This window comes from Phaseolus vulgaris, chromosome 9 (assembly GCF_000499845.2).
Source record: "Phaseolus vulgaris cultivar G19833 chromosome 9, P. vulgaris v2.0, whole genome shotgun sequence".
NCBI classification, from domain to species: domain Eukaryota; kingdom Viridiplantae; phylum Streptophyta; class Magnoliopsida; order Fabales; family Fabaceae; genus Phaseolus; species Phaseolus vulgaris.
The window spans coordinates 10,822,782-10,847,379 of record NC_023751.2 but is presented as its reverse complement, the minus strand read 5'-3'; the positions used below and the strand labels follow the sequence as shown (position 1 = coordinate 10,847,379).

At 33.0% G+C, this 24,598-nt stretch overlaps 2 protein-coding genes across 3 annotated transcripts; both read right to left on the bottom strand.

Annotated features, from left to right (window-relative positions):
• Positions 1-1,054: 1,054 nt before the first annotated feature.
• Positions 1,055-1,840, bottom strand: LOC137821064 (protein RADIALIS-like 3). Its single transcript, XM_068625482.1, has 2 exons — positions 1,507-1,840; positions 1,055-1,281 (listed from the first exon to the last, which is right to left on the bottom strand). Exons 1-2 carry the CDS (start codon positions 1,773-1,775, stop codon positions 1,257-1,259), a joined length of 294 nt encoding a protein of 97 aa, XP_068481583.1. The 5' UTR covers positions 1,776-1,840; the 3' UTR covers positions 1,055-1,256.
• A 12,754-nt stretch (positions 1,841-14,594) lies between these two features.
• Positions 14,595-21,215, bottom strand: LOC137822978 (uncharacterized). Of its 2 annotated transcripts, XM_068628042.1 has the most exons (18): positions 20,464-20,548; positions 19,995-20,090; positions 19,442-19,770; positions 19,142-19,219; positions 18,802-19,022; positions 18,028-18,120; positions 17,764-17,847; positions 17,329-17,439; positions 16,849-16,954; positions 16,713-16,775; positions 16,501-16,554; positions 16,282-16,339; positions 15,936-16,012; positions 15,649-15,719; positions 15,507-15,567; positions 15,367-15,426; positions 15,165-15,227; positions 14,595-15,059 (listed from the first exon to the last, which is right to left on the bottom strand). In XM_068628042.1, exons 3-18 carry the CDS (start codon positions 19,724-19,726, stop codon positions 14,922-14,924), a joined length of 1,623 nt encoding a protein of 540 aa, XP_068484143.1. In that variant the 5' UTR covers positions 19,727-19,770; positions 19,995-20,090; positions 20,464-20,548; the 3' UTR covers positions 14,595-14,921. The 2 variants fall into 2 exon arrangements, with proteins under 2 accessions (XP_068484143.1, XP_068484142.1); XM_068628041.1 differs by lacking the exon at positions 19,995-20,090 and having other exon boundaries at positions 20,464-21,215.
• Positions 21,216-24,598: the final 3,383 nt, after the last annotated feature.

Sequence of the window (24,598 nt, the reverse complement as noted above, 5' to 3'; positions counted from 1 at the left end):
AATAATTTACAAAAAGATAAACAGTTATTCCATCTATTCTGGATAGACACGGGAAAGATACGTCTCAAAGAAAAAACAGAGCATACCAAGATAAAAATCACTTTTCAGTTTCAAACGTCTCTAACCAGTTGTCTCTTTAACATGTTTAATAATAATAATAGATCTCATAATTTCAATAAAAAAAAAGACGGATCCAAAAAAAGACTTGACCATTTAATAACGGCATAATTCACATTATATTAATACAATATTCAATTACTCAACTTAAAATCAATTGCCTAACTCAATTTATAGTGAAACTTAAAATCAATTGCCTAACTCAATTTATGGTGTTTGAAAATGGTTAGATTGTCACTAACAGGTGTATTATTTTTTTGCGTACATATGATCAATATACTAGCGAAAAATAAATAAAAAAATTATGCTTGTGTGATGTAGCTTTAGCTAAATATTATCTTAACTTTGTCGGAATAAATTTTAAAAATATAATATCAAACTCTATATATTAAGCGAATCTTATATATGAATAAGAAATATAACATAGTCTCTGATGAAGTAAATATATGATACTAACATTAGTTAACATAAATGGTTGAGAGTTGAATCTTGATGATATCACTTTGAATATAAAGTAAGTCATAGGTTTTATGTGATAAAAGTTTCCTCAACAATATAAATATATATATATATATATATATGAATAAATGAAATATTAACTATATTAAAAAAAAAGTAGCTTTTATGAAAACTAAATACAAAATTTAGTGTTTATGGATATTTTTTTCAAATTTATTTGAAACTTAAGAAATTATAAACCACCACTTTATTAAGAAGTTTGAGCGCTCCAAAAGTTGCTTTTGTTGATTTAGTTTTATAAGATTTCAATTTAATTCTTTTATTTTTGTTATCAATCATCGTTTTATTTTTTGTTTGTAAGATTTATAGAGACTAAAAATATCATCAAATTATAAGCTTTCAAAATATTATTACAACTTATTAGAGTTCTCATGACGCGGACTAAATCATGGAGAGAGAAAGGAATAACATAACAAAATTTGACATCCAATGAGTTTATATGTTTTACTATTGACCGGTTGGCCCCTCTTTGGGACAGTTTCATCTTTACATTTATAGAAACAGAAACACAAAGCACTGATGCTTCGCATATATATGGAATGAAATAAAAAGCAAATAAAATACTTTATAGTACTAAATTACTAATCCCACCATCCACCATATTATTGCTAAATCAACCTTCACTGCAGACTCATGCCCTTCATCCTGCATTATCATAAACACAATCACACTCAAAGCAACAAACAACAATCAAATATCACAGTAATCTTCATACTTATAATTCTCTATCATTGCATACATCTAGTCATGTATGAACAAACTAGTTTTTGTGTATGTGTATGTATGTATACAAGCTTGACACAATACTGCATTGGACCAGTATGTGAGAATTGAATACAGAAACTAAACAATGGTTGATTAAATAATAACCTGTTTTCTGCATCCATGTAACTGTAACCTCTGATGCTGCCTGCCATAGTTGCAACAGTTCGGTAATTGGGAAGGGGCACATGGCCTTCCTCAATCTGCTTCACATCTTCCACGAGCTTCTCATAATGCCTTTTGACATCTTCCACAGTTTTTCCTCCTACGGCCCTGGCAAGGTTGTGCCACCTATCTGGGGTGTCCTTGTCGAAGATGGCAAGGGCATTCTCAAATCTTTTGTTCTGCTTCGGTGTCCAACCCTGGCTTGAGGCCATTGATGGTGTACTACCGAGTAACACTTATGAGAAGCAAGTGTTGTTACAATAGAGTTTTGTGATGATTTTTGAAGGGAACTAGCGTTGGTGCCCTTTATATACTAGTGGGGGTATAGAAAGTGCGTGACTTGATGCTCATGCCAGCCGTTGCTTTCCGAACAAAACAGTGGGACACATTCTGAAATTCCTAGATACGGACGTGGTTTTCTTTAACTTTTCATTTTGAATGTCTTTTTTAAAAGCGTAATTAACCTCTGTGAAATATAAGCAAATATCTAACGCAGATTTTGCCTTAATCGAGGAAGGTGTTGTCTCCTGTGATTTTCACTCGTTCTTGTGAATTCCTTGTCACATCACATCACATGCATGCCTCACAGTTACTGAATTTTAGTGGCATTATTTGGACAGAATTTAACATATGACACCGTTTTGATTTATTGATGTGATCCTCGTGGATTTTCATGTTCACGCTATCAGTTCCCACACCCCACCCCTGTCTTGGCATGAATATAATGCCTTAAACTACGGATCTAAACTGAACTAGACTATTAGTTGAGATAGACGCAAACTGGCACCACCACATTTGGTAACACATTCTGTTAGACCACATCGACTAATAAGGAAAAAAAGTACACCTCTTAATACAATTATGCAAAGAAAAATTATCTCTACCACGTTTGCAACGCTTACTTGTTATAACATTTTGCGTTTTTTTCTATTTCTTTTACACAATAAGGACGTGATTTGTTGGTTGTAGAACGTTTATGCTCCCTACCCCACGAAAGAATAATGTCTGTAGATGATAAAAGGAGCTTCTTCAACCCAAAACCATGACAGCCAAGATTCGACTGTTACTTGATCTTGATCTTTGTAGTTTGGATATAAAGTTACAACATTTACTATATCCATTATGGAGTAGGATCCTGGTTTCTAAGTGTGGTGATTGAAAAGAAACAAAAAAGCCTTCAATACGGTGGAAAGATCTTTGGAAGAGACAGCCTTAATAAGTGGTTTGAGGTGGATAGGAAAACTAGAAAAGTTCAAACACTATATTTTGGTTGGATAGGTAATTTGGGGGGAAAACTTTAGTAAAAGGAGTTCAAAAGATTGTATCTTTTCTCTGAACAAAAACAACACCAAGAGGAGGGTATACTGTTAGATCAACTTATATAGTGTTATTCATCCAAAAACTTAGCCAAATCAGGTAGATAGTAGCTTTAGAAGTATGTGGAAGGAGAAGATTCTCCGAAGGTAACATTTTTTGCTTGAAGATTATAAGTACAGATTGCTAAACGAGTGAGAACCTGAAGAGGAGAAGGTATTGTTCAAGGAAATGAAGCTATGTGTAATGATGAGAAAGAGTGAATCCAATATTTCCTCTTGCAGAAAAGCAGCATTTGTTTAGGATCATTAATGCTGCTATAGTTGAGCAAAGATTAAAACTGCACTATCTATAAACCATAACATCATAATTGCCAACATAATATGGTGAGTTGTAAATAATTTAGTTCACAATCACATGGAGGGCTAGAAATCACATGGAGGAATTTTGACTGTGATGAAAAATGTTGCTGGTGGTATTAATCTGTGTTTCCAGCCTTGTTATACAATGGACTTTTCATCCAGGGGATTGTGTCCTCACCATGTGAATGGTGTTATTAGAAGATCAGAATAGAGAACCAAATAATGTTAGGAACTTACTGATGAACTTTTTACTCCCAGAATTCATTTTATTATAATTTTATATTTATGATTAAATTTATATTTATAATTAAATATAACTTAATTCAATATATTATTTTTATGCAAGGTGGATGTAAAAAGAATACATTAGTGTCACACCATCTTTTCCCATAACTTTAAGAAGATTCTTAAAAGGATTATGATAGTTTCACATCCATCACATTTTATTCTATGGAGCATGGTTCATTTACACTATTTCTCTCTTTTTTACACTCATCATAGAACTATATAAATTATTATTTTGTTAAGTGTTGGAGATCCCACATCGACTAGAGATGAGAGCCTTTCATAGTATATAAGTGGGTGCAAACCTCAACCCTATGAGCCGGTTTTATGGGATTGAGTTAGACTTTAAGTCCACTTCGTAATATGGTATCAGAGCCATTTCGAACCTATCCTAGCGAGTATTTGTTGGGTCTATCGTGCCGCTATCGGACCACCCATAATATATAGTCTCACGCACGAGCTTCTATCTATCACTCTCGGCGTGAGGGGGAAAGTCCACTTCTTAATATTAAGAAATAGAGTTGTAAATGATGCTGAATGATAGGCTGAGGTAATATCACAAAGAGCAAAAGTGGAGTGAAGGATAGATGATTTTTTAACAAAAAGATTTCACACATTAATTATTAAAATGAATAAAATTTTAAAAAATTATAAAATTAGGAAGTTGGGTTAAAGTGTCACAATGTTATTATGAATAAGTGGTGTGAAAAATGAATGTAACATGACTTTAATGACTTTATCGTATAATCAAAATTCAATTATAATCATAATATCTTGACATGACTATAACGTATCATCACAACAATACTTGTATGCAATTCTCAGTCTCAAGGTTGTCAAAAACATCATTTCGTATATCGATTTGGAGTTAAAGATTTAGGGAACATGCCTGTGTCTGCAAAGGATTATATTATATTTTGGTAACTTAGATGAAGCATAAGAGAAAAAAAAAAGAGTGAGAACTGTATTTGATTTTTTTTTAATGAAACATTAACAACTCTTAATATTATTATTTTAATATTTTTCATATCATTTAATTACAAATTTACTCTTTATTATATATATTTATATCTAAACCCATTATATCAAGAGTTACATAGAATTCTATGATAGCGTTTGGATTAGGGGATGCACGCGCACAGATGTGAGAGTGCATCCCTTGTTTATATCCAGAGATGAATGAGGGAGGAAGAGCGCAGAGAGGGGAAGATAAATACTTTTGGGTGTTTTGCATAATTGAAGAGAAACAACAATGAAAGAAGAGAAAGCCACATAAGCATTAATAAATTTACATTTTTACCCTTCATATATAATAAAAAATAATTTAAATTACTTAATTTTATTTAATTTTATTCTATGTAAACTGTAAATATCCAAAAAATATTTAATATATTCATAATAAAAATAAAAAATAAAAAATACTTATATACCTTAAAATATAAATATATTTATAATAAAAAATGTATTATTATAATAAGAAAAGTAATTATCATTTATTTCTGATTTTTTTATACACAAGCGTAAATTTGTAATATTACAATTTACATAATTAAAAATAATTAAAAATATTCTTACAACCATCAAATTACTCACATATTTCAATAAACTTTATTCGGACATCCACTCTAACATATTCTAATCCAAACACCCTCAACTTTCTTCTCAAATCTTCACACTTCCACTTCCCATATCCTCAACTTTCCCCACCCAATCCAAACAAAGAATAAGAGATTTTTTTTTATCAGCAATAAAAAATAAATAAATGGGAACCACTTCAGGAGTAGTACAACTCTTGTATATAAAGATCTAGTGTCTTACCAACCTTCAACCAAGGAACACATTCCATCTTAAATAACGAACAACCAAAGCAACTCAACAATAAAATATTGTCAAACTATATTTTCCTTCTTTTTTTTTATGACCCGTACGTCTTTGAAGATCTAAATTTGCACGGTATAGAGGACAGGTGGGTCCACGAAATCAGTCCATAATCAGCAGCTGTTTCCTCACTCTAATGTGTGCTTCAAAAAGCACTTCATTTTCATCTTCCACATCACTGAATTGTGTTCATGTTAGTGTATATTCAAGCTAACAATAACAACATAAAACAAACTTAACAGTCAAGTTGCAAGGGACTCCACAGCTTCTATGAAAAGTTTCTGCTTTTCTTAATTATCTTATGCCCAAAGCACCAAAGTGGCTAAATTGCTTTTCCCCTTCAAGTTTTGTAGCTGTATTGTCACACACTACTTATATTTCTTGCTCCTCGTTAGGTGTTATGGTTTATACAGTTCCAACTATGTCAGCAATAATGCACTTTCAGTATATATTAACACATCACTTATATAGTTTTTTTCATTACTTATGTTCAATGGGAGAGACTTGTGTGCAGCGTGGCTATTTTTTGGTTTATCAATTGAAGAAGGAAAAAAAAGGTGAAAAGCTTGCTAGGTGCATGTTGGCGTTATCTTAAAGTTAATCTTGTCGCAGGGAAAATGAGTAAATAATAAAGGTTAGAAATGAGAAGCGTAGGGAAAGTGAACCCGAGAGATTAGACATAGGACAACTTTCCATCTGTTTTACATTAACATAATGTAATCTCAAATCTAATCTTACAAGGTCAGCAACCGAAAGTGCATCCTAAAAAATGGTTTATTTTAATTTGAATGAAAGCGACATCACAGAAAAAAAATAGAGAATGAATATGCCTTTTTGCACTTCTCTTCATGAGGGTGGATATGCGTGGTATAAGAAAATATAGGGTGATGATATTAAAAAATATTTTTCCAAAATATAATAGGATAATTATACCTTTATAACTCATATTTTTTTATACAATTACATTACAATTTTTAATATTATTATTTTTAATATTTTTTTATATCATTTAATTTTAAATTTACCTTTTATTATATATATTTATTTTTAAACTCATCATATCAAAAATCATATACAACTCTATCGATTGTCAAAATACCATTTTTCAATATAATAACTCATATATATATATATAACTTGAATTGGTGGCTGAATTGAAATCTTTCAGTTATGATATGTCGAAAACTTTGCATCAAATTCTAGTTGAAAAGAAAAATATTTTTGTACAAAAATATGGATTCAATGTAAAGACACGAAATAATTGTATAGTGAGATGTTAAGAAGTGCGCTTTAAGCCTAACTCAACCTCATAAAACCGGCTCAATGTGGGATTTTCAACACACCCCTCACGCCGAGGCTACTAACTCGTGCGTGGAGATATATGTTATAGGTGGTCCAACGGCCCGATGACGGGTGGCCTAATAAACCCAACAAATACTCGCTATGATAGGCTCGAAATGACTCTGATACCATATAAGAAAATGATAAAAAATGGTAAGAAGAAGAGATGTTTCTTATTCTCTTATGTGTATATTACATCACTTAATGTATAGGAAATATATAGGAATTTTCTCTCCCCAAATTACAATCTAATTAGGTCATGAGATTCTATAATTATTAAATTAATTGCATATAATTGAGTACAATAGTCAAATATTACATACAATAATAACATATAATTTGATAATTATTATTTCCTTATGAGAGTCATCTATTTATAACTATAATAGTCAGTCTTGTTTTGTTTGTTTGAAGATTAATTTAAGGATGTTGTTTATTGAAATGGTATATATGATGATTGACATAGGTTGTTAAAAATATAGAAAATAGAATAGATGTGTACCACTTTATTTGATCCATAGGAAGGGATGAGGTGATGCTGATACATTAAGAATCCTTATCATCCACGCATAACCCTCACCCGAATTTATCTCTGAAGAGCTTCCCTTTCTGTTTCAGAAGCTTTATGATCACTCCACTACCCATTCAAGTTGGCATTGGGGGCCACTGCATTCATTTCTAACCAACCACAGATTGGTATCCATGCTTACATTCCAAAATCTAGATGCTTTCAAAGGTTTAGTCAAAGGTCTTCTACGTAGACAATGGATCTAATTCTGCGACACCAAAAAACAAATATCAATGTTTAGTCAAACTCACTAACTAAACTACATTAGTTTCGCCTGTTATCTGCTGCTAATAGTATTTTACAGACATAATTAACGCCAAGATAATTAATTGTCAACTAGAATCTAAAGGTTTCCATGGTACATATTACCTTCTATCTCTTGTGCTAAAACAAAGTGTGCATTATTCCACCCTCTACTTGCTCTGTCAAAACTGAGAATACACTGCTTTCAATTCATGTAAGCAGACAAGAAGAGACCATACAAAGGGAAAAAAAAAGTATTTTCACATCACCCTTTTATTATACAACTCCTTTAAATATAAATAAAATAATAATAAAAGTGGTTGTAATTTAATTGTATATTTAAAATTGAGTGATTGGTAACCTATCACTAGTCATAAAATACTCTTATTTTGTTAAAGATATCAATTTACAACTGTGATGTGTCACAACTTTGGAACACTCTGTAGGAAGAAATAATTTTTTTGTTGAAATGTGAATCCAAAATAAAAAAGATGAAACATTTTTAAATTGTAGAGGAGTATATTTTACTGTGCAGTTCTCAAATTAACATCTTTCTTTCAAAATTGTTCTATTTTGTCAATTTATCAACACTATTATTTTTTACACGAAACATTATAATTTGACATTTTTTTCCACTATTTCTTTATTGAGTCCTACTATTTTGACAACCATATTCCACTCTACAACCACAATAAATATTAATATACGTAACAAAAAGAAAACAAAAAACCCTTATAATTTGTTTGTTTTTGTCTATTCACTTTACACAAAGAAAGAAAGACATGAATTATTCTCGTTTATTTATATTGATTACCGGACATTTGTGAGCGAAGAAAGACACAAAAATAGAATTTTTCTATCTTCACTTGTGCCCAAAGATATACGAAGAAAGCCACATAGATAGGGTTAATTACCCATATTATCCTTGATGTTATAAATTTATTTAATAATATTAATAATAATAATAATTAATTATAGTAATAATAAATATAATTAGTTATAATAAAAGATAATTTATATAATAACAGTATTATGAAATATTTTTATATATATTTATAAAATTTTCATTTGATTTGATTTTATGGAAAATATTTTTATATATATTTATAAAATTTTAATTAACTAAAATTTATTAAAAAAAATTCTCATATTTTATTATTTAAATATTTTTTAAGGAAAGAGTAAATTTGTAAATTTCTATTTTACACATTTAAAAAAAATAAAACAAGCATCATATCCTCACAAACTTCAATAAACTTTCTTCACAAATCCACTCTAATATACCCTAATCCAAACAACCTCACTTTCTTTACATTTTCCTCTCAAATCACTTCAAATTCACTCTCTCAAATCTTCTCCTCAATCCAAACACAACCTTAATGAAAATACCCACACAACACATAAAAAGTTAGAATTTTTTTCAAAGTTAATAAAATTATAAATTTTTATAAATAATTAAAATATTAATATTTATTGAGTTGTAGGTGGAACGTAATTATTAAATAAACATTTTCGTTGTTCTTTATTAGAGACAAAAGCTCATAACTTACGGATGATTACTTCTTGAAAAATTAATTAACTTCTTTACGATTGGTTCATGTATAAATCTTTGCTATAATTTTTTTAAAAATTTACTGATAATTTTAATGTTTAGAAGAAAAAAGCATATTTTTCTCATCTGAAAATTGTTAGGAAGAAACTTGTACAATCCAAAATCAATTATATGAACGATTTACAACAAACTCATGGCGTTTAAGTTTTGAAATTAATCTTAACATTAAAAAGAATTAAAAGTGATTGGATAGAACTAGAATGGGGGGTATATGGTGAATTTGATAGAGAGAGGTATCTTGAAAATAATGTAATCATGGAAGAGAGTGTTGTCAGCTATCTTGAATTCACATGCTTGACATTTGAATATGGCTTTTTGCAGCAGTGATGATTTGTTGAAACAGACCCTTGAAATTGGAGTGGTAGGAGGAGGAGGAAGAAGAAGAGGATATATCCTGGGTGAATAAACCCAGAATCCTTATCAACCCATGCATGTTTATTTCCACCATGACCAAATCACTGGGGCATTCAATTGTTCTTTTTTACAACTAGTTCTGTGTTTTTTTCGTGAGGTCCCTTCTTCACAACTTGAACATGTCTATATATATTCTGGATAATATACCCTTGGTCGTCTTATTCTAGATGTTACACCCGCATTCAAACAACTTTCTATCAATTCCTTTCTCAGTCACAATGTTTTTGTAGGAATAAATTATTGATCGACAAGAGAAGCCATAAAGTGAAAAACACCAAAGAAAAATTCCACACTCACCCATTAACTCTCTCATATATCCTGTGTTTGATATATTAACGTTTGCACCAAGCTGGATTTAATTTGATTTGGTTAACTTTGCAAGGAAAATACAACACACACCTGTTTCATATCACGGGGTTCAGACTTGAGAACTAAGATAATGGAAGCGAGTAGATTAAGTAACAAAATGAGAAAATTCAACGTCCGAAACGTAAAGTAAATAGAATTGATTTAAATTTGAATAAACTTTACTTGTAGAGAATTAAAATAAAAAGTAGCCCCAAAAAAGCAATTCCAATTTTGTGACATGTAGAATGATCATTTGTATATGTACCCATGAAGACGTACGTCTGATTACATGTATCGACCTCCGTTTATGGGCCGACCTATATCGTGGTTCACCTCAATGGGTCAACCGATACTTCAGACCCAGTTACGCTTAAACAGAGTCAGTAAAACTAATCCGCAATTAAGAACTAGGTAATGCATCCTTAAACGCGGTCCAACTGCCTAATCTGATCCAATAAGGAAAGTCTACTAAAGATAATATAAATAACACATATTCCAATATTCATGTACGTCATCATATACAGTGCTCTGACAACCAAGCGCCGAACACTTTTACTGACTTGAGTGTCGGAGTGACTTCTACAGATACCATCCGAGTCTGTGTTACGAGAAGATCAAGAGGTGCGACGAGTAGAGGGAATGAAGGAGCTAGAAAGGAGGAAAGTTAAACTACAATACGACCAACCGACTAATAGAAGTAGAAGAAGAATTCTCTCAATAATTTTTTAAATCCAACACCCATTCGAGAAGAATAATTGGTAGAAGAATCTTCTCAGTAATTCTCTAGACCCCAAACCCAATTCGAAAACAGTATATAAATCAATAAATCAAATCATTGATGAAATTGGTTTTATTCGAGATGTAAATGAAGGGAAAACGGGAGGAACAACCAAATTGAATAATGTCCGACAAAAGGAAAATAAGCAGAAAAGCGTATCTTTATACCCATAGAGAATTGTGATGGTAGTGGGAAGGTTATTGGTTAATTGTGATAGAATATGCCTTGGAGCTTAAATAGTTTTCTTAATTAACTAAGTTTTTGTTTTCTTATTTCCGCAAAGACGGATCTAAGCACCTTTTTGTAAGTTAAAATGACATAAGGTATAAGGTATTAGCTTACACACATTCATGGGGTCAAATTCTGCCAGCCTGTTGTATTCTGGTATGAGATTTGTAGATAAAAGATTCAGTTATATGAGATGAGATGAGTTCTATTATTCTACCACCTATTTTATTGTTCCATGTCTTTTTTTGTTATATATTCCCTTCAAATGACAACTCTTGCCATCAAATATCATACTTTTATTAACTTCCTCTGTTGTAACATGTCACCACTACGTCTGCGTGAATTCGCCCATTCATTAGATCAAAAAAGCTTCACATCAATTTTTAAAAATCATAAATTCATTTATTTAAAATCAAGTAAATATGATTTCGCGGACATAAGTACTTGGAAAGCATAAAATGTAAGAAAGTAATTGTTTTTGTATTTACGATTTAAAAGACTTTATAAGATGGTAAAGAGTAATAACGAAATAGAGTTATTTCATAATTCTCTACTTTTCCCATTGTTCAACATAATGCAAAAATGCTTTGAAAGTTTTGATATCAGCCTTCTTACTCAAATCTTTGACGTATACAGAACCCTTTTGCTCCCTCAGCATATTCTCAACTACACAAGAGTGTATCCGTTGTTCACTTTGAGAAATATAGGATAACAGGTGTTCTCGAACGGGTTTGGGGACTCGGAGAACTATTGACTTCGGATGCTACTTGGTTGGTCTTCACGTGTTTAACACTCCTTCTCCAAGCTTCCTCGCCGAATGACTCCTTAGACGGGTGGGGTACCTGCAGATGGCATTCCAACGCTCAAGTCAGTAACGTACCTTTTTCCTCGAAATGTGTGATATTTATATTACCTTGATAGGCCCTTGTTGTTGGGCCGGATTAGGGAGTTGATTAGCGACTAGGGTTGGATTAGATCATCCCCTAACCATGGATTAGTCTTTGCTAATCGAGTCAACATTTGACTTAAGCATCTTATGTCGATCAGCCACATGTGCCACGTGGTCGACCTCGTAGCTTAGGTTGGGGTCTGGTCGTCTGGGTTGACCGGATCGTCGGTCATCCCAGTACAACCGATATTATAAACAAAACAAAAATTAAGTAATAAAATTGGAACATTAACTATGATTTATCACCATTTTAGTACTGAAATTGGAACATTTTTTTAACCTATGATTTTTTAATTAAGTCTTTCTTGAGAGAGATCATAGATGTTGGTGATGTTAGAAATTCAAAGTGACTTGAAAGGCGAGTAAAAATAATTAAGATGAATAATATACAAATAAAAAAGACTCATAAACCTTTGGATTGAAGTTGATTCTTCATTTCATCTTATAAGCCTTCAATTTTATAGTCTCTTTTGGGCCTAAATATGGAAAGAGAAAATTTAGAAAGTCTTATTTACGGAGGAAACTCCATACATTTCTTCATGTATCTCATGATTAGGAAAATATTCAAATTATTTTTTTATATCTTTCGTTGAATATTTTTTATAATTTTAGAAAATCTGAAGATTTTTTAGATTTTCGAAAGCGACAATTTATGATTTTTTTATTATAATCTTAGAATTTTATTTTAGATTATATAGTTCAAAATATAAATTTTATATTTTGAATTTCACATTTGATTATGTAAATTTTGTAATTTAGATAGTATAATTTGTAATATAAATTTTGTATTCTATCACAGTCTAAATTACAAATTTGTATTTCAAATTGTAAAATCCAAAATAATAATTTTTATTATTTTTGAAAGTGTGAGGTTGAGGAAGAAAACATGAGGTGCAGGAAGAAATTCATTTATGAGTGTGTGAGAAATATCCTTTCAAGTCACTATTGATTGCTTCTTCCTGCACCTCCATACGTTATTGTGTCATTTCCATAAATTTTTGTATTTCAAAAATACCCTTCTTTATGGATTACATAATGCAGAAACCTTTTTCTAGATTCATAATTAGCTTATGGATTAGGTAATCCGAAAGTCTTTTGTGATTAGTTTCTGGATTACATAATTCAAAAGTCTTTTCTGGATATGAGATTAACTTCCAGATTACATTATCTTGAAAGTTTTTTAGATATGAGATTAACTTCTGGATTATGTAATCTGAAAATCTTTTTTCAAATGCGTGATTAGTTTCCAAATTACATAATCCATAAGTCTTTTCTAGATATGAGATTAGCTTCCGGATTATGTAATTCAGAATATATCCAGATTACCTAATTCATAGGTTTCTCTCAAATCCACAAAAGACTTATGGATTTTATAAATCTAAATAACACTTCCAGATCCGAAAACATCTTCCAAATTATGTATGGAGATGACACAAAAAGGATAAAAATGTATTTTTAGACGTAGTATGGGGTGGCACAAGAAGCTATGGAGGTGTAGGAAGAAGTAGTGCTCACTCTCTTTTGTACTAATAGGTCACAATTGTTTCTTCCTGCATCTCCATATCTTCTTCTGCCACCTCCATATAAAACATGAAAATACATTTTTATCCTTCTCGTGCCACCCATATGGAATAGCTTCTGGATTATAAAATCCGGTAACGCATTTGAAAAAAGACTTATGGATTACATAATCCATAAGCTAAAAAAGGCTTCCAGATTATGTAATCTGGAAAGTAATCATGCATCTAAAAAAAGGCTTATGGATTATGTAATCTGCTAAAAAAGACTTCCAGATTATGTAATCTGGAAAGTAATCATGCATCTAAAAAAAGGCTTATGGATTATGTAATCTGAAAGCTAATTACAAATTTGAAAAAAGACTTCCAGATTACGCAATCCAAAATATTATAGAGGGACATTTTTGGAAATACGAAAATTTATGGAGGTGAGAAAATAAGATATGGAGGTGCAGGAAGAAACAGTCATAGGTTACACACTTGTAGTGGGTCCGTCACACTTATACCTATTGAAGTGGGTCCATTGGACTAATAACACCAATGAATTTATTTCGCAGATTTTACTCTTATATATCCATCCTGGAGATTTTTTTTCTATCATCCCATGTTAAAATATAAACTAATTGAAGATAAATACAAGATATAAGTTGATTCTAGGTTTATGTTTAAACATCTTACCATATATGAATACAAAAGTTACTCTCACTTAATATAATGTAAATGGCGATATCCACCTTAGAAAGTATAGCCCCATCAGTGTCACATTGTTATTTTTCATTAGGTAACCTAACGATGTTAATGGAAGGAAGTTTATTGAGTTATTTTAAAATAAAAGAGAGCCAAATTGAGTCCTCTACAAAGAGGGGGGCAAAATTGAAAAAACCAAAAAAAAAGCTATAATGCCAAAATTTAATCTCCATACTTAAAAAAGAAAACTTTGCTTTTATCTTTATATTTAAAAGTTATCTAATATTTCAGCTCTTTTAAATATATGCATATATATATATATATATATATATAATATACACACAAAATACAATGCAATATAAGGACTACAAAAGATAGATTTTATGTATAAAGACAAATAAAAAAATGCTCAGCTAGAAAAAATTAAATAAATATTTTTATGTATATTAAAGGATGAAACTCCACTCATAACAAAATGATGGAAACTAAAATCAGCACACAAAAAAATGGATGAAACTTTTTTTCTAGGCCCTCGGAAGAAGGGCCAAATCAGAAAAATTGATGGAACTATATCAGTGTAATGTGTAAATTGCAACTGCGTAGTGGTACTAATTACTTTTTGTTGAGTGCCCAACGAAACAATATACAACGCTGGAATGCGGAATTATTCTTCTTTATACCCCGTGCAGTAGACGTTTAAATATTATGTAGCACTTTGAATTGCTAACCAGAGCTATAATCAATGAAACAGAAGGGAGATGAGAACCGGAATATTGAACACGGGGGCATAGCAGAATTCGCTTTCCAAACTCAAACTACCCCAAATTACTCGACTTAAATGTCTGGTGTCTCGTAAGCCACAATTCCAAATTCATGCTGCATGAAATCTTCACTAGGTCTGTAATACTTGTCTGGAGAGAACAAGCCTAGGTTAGATACTTGGCTGGTATACAGGCAAGCAAATCTCTCAACCTGCATCACGCAAGTTCATCAGAAGAATCCTCATACAATGAGATCATTTTGCTTTCATGACTTACGAAGAGAAATCAAACCACCAAATAAAGTCACATTTTTTACCTGATGAGCAAAGCGAGAATTCTGATAACCAGTTTTCATAAGCTGACCCCATGGCTCGTGAAACTGCAATGATTTATTGCAAATTACCAACATTGTGTATACTGCGTAAATTGGATGTATTGCAATTGGAATTGTTCCAGACAGAGTAATAGAAAGAAATGGAACTAAAGATAATGAAAAACACTCCAAAAGAACTTCTTACCCTTTGATGTAATTTTCTCTGAGCTTCTTGATGCCTTAATCTCACTCCCTCTCTTTCAAGCTGCCAAAGAAATAGCCTCTTATCAAATATGTGAAATTAGAGTTCCACTCATGGAATTGGAATGGTTATAAGGCTCAAACCTCCAATGTATCAAGTTCTGAAGATAACTTCTGCTTGGAATCAGCATCTGGATTCTTGAATCTGAAAAATGGTGCACCACTCTTTAAGAAAATAAGCCGACAATAAGGAAAGACCTATATGAGATACCTGAGTCATACTTACTTGAGAGACCACTTCAAATGATGTATTTCATCCTCGATGCGGTCACGCTCACTCCGCAAGAATTGAAGTTCCTGCACAAAACTATTCATGTAAAAATCTTCCTAGATGCAAATGGACATGTCAGAACAGAAGTACGCAAACGCAATCCTTGTTTAAACTGCCAGAAGTCCACCACACAAATTCTTTTATACAAGACTTAAACCAATATTTTTCTCTAATTTTTTTTTTTTAAGTAAATCATTAACATAAAAAAAGAATTAATCATAGACAAAAATAATCATAAGCACCTTGCGGGTATCCCTAGATGACCAGAGGAGTTTAACTTCCTTTTTAAGCTCTGGGACTACAAGCATTGTTCTCCATCCTGCTCATTGAACACATGAAAATCAAAATCAAATTTAAGTAGCTTAAAGTAAGATCCACAAATAAAAGTGAATATCATAAGGAGGATTAAACATTGGGTATCTACAGATAAACAAACATACATCAATGTCCACTTTCTCAATTACATTACCAGTTATTATTATTTCCCCTCCTACAATCATAACCACATTTATCTCCAAAATTACAGTTAAATCAATTAAAAATGGAAAATCTTTATAACAGAATAGTTAAAAGGATTGATGGATATACCAAGAACCTTTTTGCTTCGTAATATATCTCCATAAATATGATCCCCAACGTAGAGAACCTGCATATAAACCAATCAATTTTTTACAGGAAGCTTTAGTTTAGTGACAATCATCAAGTACCTGAATCATAACTCAGCAACTACTTAAAAATAATCAACTACTTAAACCTGAAAACCATGATGCAACTTACCACCAATTGTGTATGTTAAAAAAATATTACCTGCGAACTAGATTCAATGGAAAGCAGTTTGTGAAGATGAGCAACATTGCCTCCCTACAACAGATATTTACAATCAGTACATGATACTGAAATGCTGATCGTCAAAACATTTATTGGATAAAGACGGAGTATTAAAAACAACTTTAACTTAAATTGTTTACATAAACATACAAACAAATGATTTTTTATTTTAAGTATGATAATGATTATACCTGGAAAACTGGACAAGCATGATTCTTTGCTTCTGTGAACAACCTTGCTGAGGTATTACCCACCTTTGAATAAAAAGATATAAAAGGTTTATGCATGATCTGACAAAAGAATAAAATGATGTGCGATTGTGCTAACCTGGGGCATAGGAGAGCCATTATCTGTATTGAGAAGCATTCCTGTCTCGGGCACAACCTCAAATAGGTTGGCACGATTTTCCTCATGAAAAAAACCCGGCTTTGCACTGTAGGATAGTGGACTTGAACAGGTTAGCACGGAAATCTACAAATTTCAATATATTTGATTGCTGTAAGGCACCGAAAAGTTAACTTTTCCAATTGAAAACAGTTGTAAAAGTGAAACACGGTTTAAAATTGAATATTTAGCCAGTTCATATATATTTCAGCAAAAGGGAGGAAGACATGTAGTGTCCAAATGCTATTCAATTAACAGCACCAAGACAAGAGTAAAATCAGCAAGGTCCCTGGTTCCTTCAAACATTATTTGTGAAGTATGCAAATCAAAGGACTATAATATAGGGAGAAATTCACGTCAATGCAGAATAATAAATCCAAACATATATATAACAAAGTTCATGTTATAGGAGAAGAACATGACCTGCCAGTGATTACAACATCAAAGTATTGAAGCCAGAAAAAATTGTTACTGACATCTGCCATGTTGGATCCACAGAGGAAATTCATGACAATGTTTGTATAGTCCCATAAACTGCAAATCACGTCTTAAAATCTTAGTTAAAACTTCCATAGAGAAGGAAACCAACTAGTGTTTTTTAAAAAACCCTTTTAAAGTATTTTCTATCAAATCCATTCACTATATTTTAAAACACTTTTCCACTTGCAGCGCATACCAATTGGTATCGTTGCACATGACTTTCCCACTTGGCACCATGCGTTAGTTTACAGAAAAAACAATGCTATAATGCCTTTAAACATAAATTAATCGTTACATCAATCATTAATAAACATGGAATAGTTTGAGTATTTACTGATAAGACAACTGTTAAAAATGTCTAGGTGAAATCGTGACTACCTGTTTGTCACTAAAAATGTTGCACGACCAGAGTCTCTGAGCATTTCAAGCATGGGCACTATTGAGGAGTCTTCATTAATATACCTGATGGATAAAATTCAACAGAAAAATGAAAAAGTCAATAATTTCATTAACAATTCATTCGCAGTACATGAATTTAAGAACACAACTTCAGAAAGAAAAAGTTAGTATAGCAAAAGTTTAGTATCTCATTGCTAGCATAATAATTGTTTGTCTATTTCTCGCTTTGATTGGTTATCATACCTTTTTGGTTCTTTAGCAACCATTTGCTTCAATGTTCCATCACGGTGACACAAATCAACTGCAGCTCGAACATCTTTGTACATGCGAGCATAACTGGAAGAACAACATATAAATGATATATGTATCATGATGTGTATCATGATGTATACAAGTAGCTATTTACTGGCTGGCTGATGGTTTCTAAACAAATAGATAGAATGCTCATCCATTACTCTGTTAAACCCAATTATAAATTTCCAATAAAAAAAGTACTCAAATTTAAGAAAGCTCCTCGCTTTGCAAAAATATGGGAGAGACTTACTCTGGCGCAGCTTGACACTATCGCCAATCGGTCACCAAGATACAACTTTATCGTTGCACCACGGATCAACCTCAATTATGAATTTCCAATATTTGTAGGGGAAAAAAGAGAAGTTAATAGCCTTATACCAATTATAGCACTACTCCTTTATTTCACCTGCCTGCTTGGTAACAGTAAGGTGAGATTATTGTTCAATTGGCAGCAGGCTACTTTAACCTTCTATGCCTCAGTAGGACTCAACTGAAGTCAAATGTAGAGATTTTGTTTTCTAAGTATGTCCATACACATAAAGAAGCCTAGTAAAGTATCGATCATAAATGATAACATACTAAGTTCCTTACAAAAAAAATTATCAGATATTACCTCATGTTTGAATGTACAAAAATTGGCTCAAGTACTTGTATTTTGTTGGTATAAAAAAAGCATTTAAAAATCTCAAAAATAAAATTTATGCAAGCAATAATAAGACTCACTCTACACCCTCTTGAATCTTGCCAGGATTGCTATCCTTGAAATCAACTAGTTGAGCAAACAAGTAGGCCTCCGCAAGTGAAAAGAGAGTATCAATTAGAGCATAATCCGGCTCATCAAAGGAATCACGTAATAAAGTATTTCCATAAGTTCCAACTTTATCTTCTTTTGACAACTCTCTAAATCCATGATAGGCTACTTTCACATACTTGTGCCGATCCATCTGAATACATTCACCCAACAATCAAACAAAAATAGAAAAGAAAAAGAGTTAAAGCAAGCTGCCAATATACTATTTAAATGGTGGAATTGGTGATGAGAAAACATTTATCCAGTCTATACCTTCAATATGTTGCCTCTTTTTTTGTCAAGAACCAAGCCTCTGACCATGTACTTCCAGTTAAAAGACCAATTTAGCAACTGCAAAAATAAAAAGACTTTTAGCCAAATATAACAAAATGTAAGCGTCATCATACCCGCAAAGATTGTGCAAATAAAAAAACTCTTTAACAAAAGTCAACCGGGATGAAGTTAGTAAACTAAGTAAAAAAATACCTATCACAACAACCTTTGCATCATGATTTTTTTTATCAGCAAAGACCCTTATACCATGGTTAATGCATGAAAAGCAAAACAAATTACCTCAAGAGGGTATCCCAAATCATAAACCAGCTTTTTAATTGTGCCTTGATAAGCAAGAGATTCAAAAGTTTCAGGCTTGTACTGTGCCAGAGTATAATCCATGTCAAATCCCACAGCAACGATGTTCTTCATATTCAGTGATCGATTACAGAATATCTGCTTGCCTATTTCAGTTTTAAATCCATGTTCAGGAGATGACCATACACGTGGCTGTTTGCCGCCATCAGCACCAGGCAAACCCTCCAATCGTGAATCACGTCCACCAATTTCATGGTTTCCGTCCATTGAATATTGAGCGTGCAACGGATTAACTCCTGATAAATTTAAGCCTGCGCAGAGAATAATAGAATGAAAATGATCAGGAAACACTGTTCGTAAGCTTAAAAAACCACGCAATTAATAATGAAAATATAGCTTTGCCTATTTTCAGAAGAATTAGCTTGGCAGAACGAGTTCCATAACTTTCTAAATGCATCTGTTTAAAAACTAATTAAATGAAGCGTGCAAAAAAGAACTATAATCCCTTCCCTGAAAAATAACTCAGACATCATACCTTGAATGTGATTTGTGAAAGAATTATAGCGTAGGTACAATGCACGAGGCTATGTTCCAACTCTAGGAATTCCCCAAGCTAGGCTCCGAGAAACACCTATAAATTTAACCTCCGAATTAAGAAGAGTAATCCTCTAAGATGCTAGTAGTATCGAATATTCCCCTCCAATCCGTATTTCACATCTAATGGTGTAGCTACTACCTCTATGATCCACAACAAACGAAGTGTTTAACCATGTACGCAAGTCAACAGCACAGGAGAATAGGAAAGGACAATTAAAACTATAGTTTCATGTCGTTAATCAAGGTTTACAATAAATGTTAACAAATAGCATGTCCAATTCAATTCAATCAGGGGACAATTGAAAAGCAGTTGTATCTAAGTGTTGTTGAATTAAAAAAGCTTAGAGCACAAGAAATCGTATTGAGCAGAAAGAAAAACAAAAACAGAGGATAAGGAAGCAACGGACCTGGTGAAGAGGCGTTGGCGACGGAGTGAGGGCGTTTGGCGCAGATTAGAGAAGCGAAGCGAAGGCGAGGAGACAAAAGAGGTGCGAGCTGGGGAGAGAAATTGGAGAGAGAAAAGGTGAGGTGCCTCTTGGGAATTCGCATCGTGCAGCGATTAAATAGGCGTGGGCATGGTGGAGAGAGCGAATGGGAGGGAATCGGATGCTGCGGGCTCTGAAGAGTTAGCGTCTGAGGCGCAAACGCGAATGCAACAAGAAGTTCGAAATGGGAATGGAAATGCAGTTCCACCAGCATTTACCGCTTTTGCCATATTAGCATGTCTCTCCTAAACGTATTATTATTCCCACCCTGAAATTTGGATTAGATAATAGTAATAATCAATTGATGTTGGGGAAAGAACCAATTCCCCTATCCTAGTGCTACCTATTTTATTACCATCTATCTATCTATCTATCTCCTTTTTTCTTTGAGGAATAATAGCAACAGAAGCCATAAACGAAAGGAAATTTGGGTTCTGAAATGCGAGATGTGTAATGGCATGTTAGTGGAAGTAAAATAAACGAGGGAGAGAGAAAATTGAGAAGATGGATGGCGTGCCACGTGGAGGAAAAACGAGGGAACGTGCTGGTGCTGAGAGTTGTTTGTTTTTGTAAATCTCTGCTCATTTCTGGCTCTGGCGTGGATAAGTAGCGCCAGGCCACAATTTTTTTTGGTTTCGTTTCCATTTCCCATACTCACTCAATAGTTAGTCAATACTCAGAAAAGGATCGGAATCAAATGATGATGATGATGTGATCTTTTTTTTTTTTTTTCTTAACCCTTCTTTTCTTTTTCTCCATTTTCCTCCTCTCGTTAACTTAACACCACAAGCTTTATCCCCACGTGAATGCCACGGAATCTATCAATTTCATTCAAAAATAAAATTATCGAGAGTTACGTATCAATACATTTCTTATCATTTTTCATGTATTCTCCAATCATTACTAATAAAAAATTCTTAATTCTTTAACTAACTAAAGCTACTAATTAGTGAGAATTTTTTTAATTAAATAATCTATATTTATATATAAAAAAGATTTTTTTTTATAATCATTTTGTTTTTTATTTTACTCTTATAACAACCTTTCATTATATTAAATAATTCTACATTTTGTAATTTTATTGATAATCGTTTTCAAATTGATTTAAAGAGATTTGTTATTTCTCTTTATTTAGTTCCTATTGAATCTCAATATATTCATTATGTATAAACCTACCTATCCATCCTACTTCATACTACTTCCCACTTTTTGTTTTTATCTTACTTTCTATTTTCTTTTTTTTACCTTACTTTACATTTTCTTTTTTTTATCCTACTTCTCATTTTCTTTTCTTTTTCCTTTCCTCTTTCATGTAAAATCATATCGAACACTGACTTAAATATATTCTCATTTTATCATGTTTTACGAAAAAGATACTTTCAATCTGATTTTCTGATTTTTTTTGTCATCACCATTTAACCATTTATTTTTCTGTTATTCTTCTATATTTTCTTCTTTTAAGTTTTGCTTTTCGATAGTACAATCATCTTGACTTTTTATAAATTTTAGATTTGAAAAGACCACCTTCAAATTAGAAATCGTGGGTTTGGTCACCAATAGCATTACGTAAAGAAGGTATCTTATTGTGTTGTACAAATGTTTGTTTTGTTTGTTTTTTATTTGTTAATTTTAGATGGTTAAATTTCATAGCAGAATAGAGTAAGAAGATAAGGAAAAACTTCAGGAGCAATAACAAGAATTTGTTTGGGTTCGTCTTCTCCACATTTTTTTTCTTAGTTTATTATTACTTATTCATAATCTTCGAACATGAAGAAACTTCCCTTAGAAAAACGTAGAAAGAGGAAGCCACTGAACCCAAGACACTATTTTCCGTGCGTGTTCCTATCATTGTCGTGCTTACCCCAAGTGCAAGGTTTCAATGCGAAGGAACATTGTTAAGGGCCGTGTGTAATCTGAAAGAAAAACATTTATATTACACATTACCACATTCTTTGCAAGAAAAATTTGGAACTCATTATCACATCACATTCACATCCAGGAACTCTAACTTCCACAAAACACAAAGTTAACCTAACATGCACGGAAAACATGATCAAATCACATCATTAGGATTTTTAAGTAACAAAGGTAATCCCAAGACCACAAACACCAAATGGAAACACATTTACCAAGATAGCATGAAAAATGCAGAACTAATTCTAAAGAAAATTAAACTGAAAGAAACTTATGAACAAAGATATGATTGAATAACTTTACCCTAATCCCTATCAAGATTTAAAAAATAATATTGTATCGGTATGGGTGAGACCGATCCTTGGTCTCCCTAACCGAGACCCACCTGGCTGCCCGAGACCTGGTCTACTTGGCCAAGACCTTAGAGACTTGGCCGAGACGACTGAGACCATGGAAACCTGGCTGAGACCTGAGAGACTTGGCCGAGACGACCGAAACCTGGCCTACCTGGCCGAGACCCTAGAGACTTAGCCGAGACGACCGAGACTAGGGAAACCTGGCTGAGACCTGAGAGACTTGGCCGAGACGACCGAAACCTGGCCTACCTTGTCGAGACCCTAGAGACTTGGCCGAGGCGACCGAGACCAGGGAAACCTGGCCGACGACCGACCCATATTACCGCTAATGGTCAAACCAAGGTCAGTGAAGTTAATCTGTCATTAAGAATTAGGTAATACAACCCTAAGGAGGGTCCACTCCGATAAACGGGCCCAACAAGGTAGGTCCATTAGAATAATATAAATAACACACATCCAAAGAGTAAGGTATGTCATTTATTAATGTTCACCTACCAGAACACCATCACCCACTTTACTAACTTGAGCGTTGGAGTGCCTTTGCAGGTACCCACCATCCGGTGTTCACCGAGACCGAGTGCTGAAGGAAAAGCAGGAGGACGAGAAGAATCTCAGTTCATCACCCAGCAACCTGACCGACCAAAGCAAGGAGAAGAAGACTTCAACAGTTCTTTAGGTTCTATCTCCCTAGTAGGAACAAATATAATTGTCAAATGAATCAAATTGTCGAATAAACAAAAGAGAAAAAAAAATCAAAATTAACGACTAATTTTTTTCTTTATGTATCAACTTTTTATTTCAATAATAAAATATATAAGTATCATTCTAATTATATTACTTTATTTTAAAAGTATATTTTAGGTCTAATTATATTTTAGGTCCTTACTAAAATAGTTATAGTAATAATTTTTTCTTTTATAGGTCTTCCAGTAATAATTTTTTCTTTTATAAAATTGTCTATAAAAGTTGTATATAATTTTATTTTATAATAACATATTTATGATTTCAAGTAAAGAATGATTAATAACAAAACATGTTCAATATATCATATATCATGAACAAATTACATTATAAGTGTTGGTTTTGAACTGTTAAGGATGAAAAAATAAAAGAGTGATGGTTATAACTAAAGGTGGGAAAAATCCAAATTACAAAATCCAATCCATAATTTTTCAAATTCATATTAGTTTTGATCCATTTAAATGGATTTATTTCAAATCCAATCCATTTAATTGGATATGGATTTTTAGAGATGGATTGGATACATTTTTGGATTATCCAATTTGTATTTTGGGTTGGATTTTGACTTGGCCCGATCCAGGTTGAGCCAAGACAATTTAGACGCAGGTTGAGCAAAGTTGACCCAAGTCCACGTCGAGCTGAATGGGCCCGGACCGATGTCAAGCCGAGCGGGCCCGGACTGATGTCGAGCCAAGAGGGTCCAAGCCGATGTCGAGCCGAGGGGGCCAGGGCCGATATCTAGTCATTCGAGCTTGGGCCAATGTTGAGTCGTCCGAGTCCGAGCCGATGTCTAGTCGTGCGGGTTCGGGCCGATTTTGAGTCATTTAGGCCCAGGCCGATGTCGTGCCGAGCGAATCCAAATCGATGTCGAAGTGAGCGGGTTTGGTCGATGTCGAGACGATCGGGACCGGACCGATGTCGAGGCGAGCGGGCCCGGACCGATTTCGAGGCGAGCGGGCCCGGGCCGATGTCAAGCAAACTGGGCCCGAACAGATGTCGAGTCGAGCGGCCTCGGGCCGATGTCGAGTCAAGCGGGCCCGGGTCGA

Bases quoted from the DNA above. Each gene is read 5' to 3' on its own strand.
- LOC137821064 (XM_068625482.1), bottom strand. From the start codon at position 1,775: ATGGCCTCAAGCCAGGGTTGGACACCGAAGCAGAACAAAAGATTTGAG. The intron at 1,282-1,506 runs GTTATTATTTAA...ATGATAATGCAG, and splicing joins TACATGGATGCAGAAAACAG to GATGAAGGGCATGAGTCTGC.
- LOC137822978 (XM_068628041.1), bottom strand. From the start codon at position 20,755: ATGCTGGTGGAACTGCATTTCCATTCCCATTTCGAACTTCTTGTTGCA. The intron at 17,848-18,027 runs GTATGATAACCA...TTTATCCATCAG, and splicing joins GTTGCTAAAGAACCAAAAAG to GTATATTAATGAAGACTCCT. The intron at 15,427-15,506 runs GTTTGAGCCTTA...TTTCTTTGGCAG, and splicing joins CAGAACTTGATACATTGGAG to CTTGAAAGAGAGGGAGTGAG.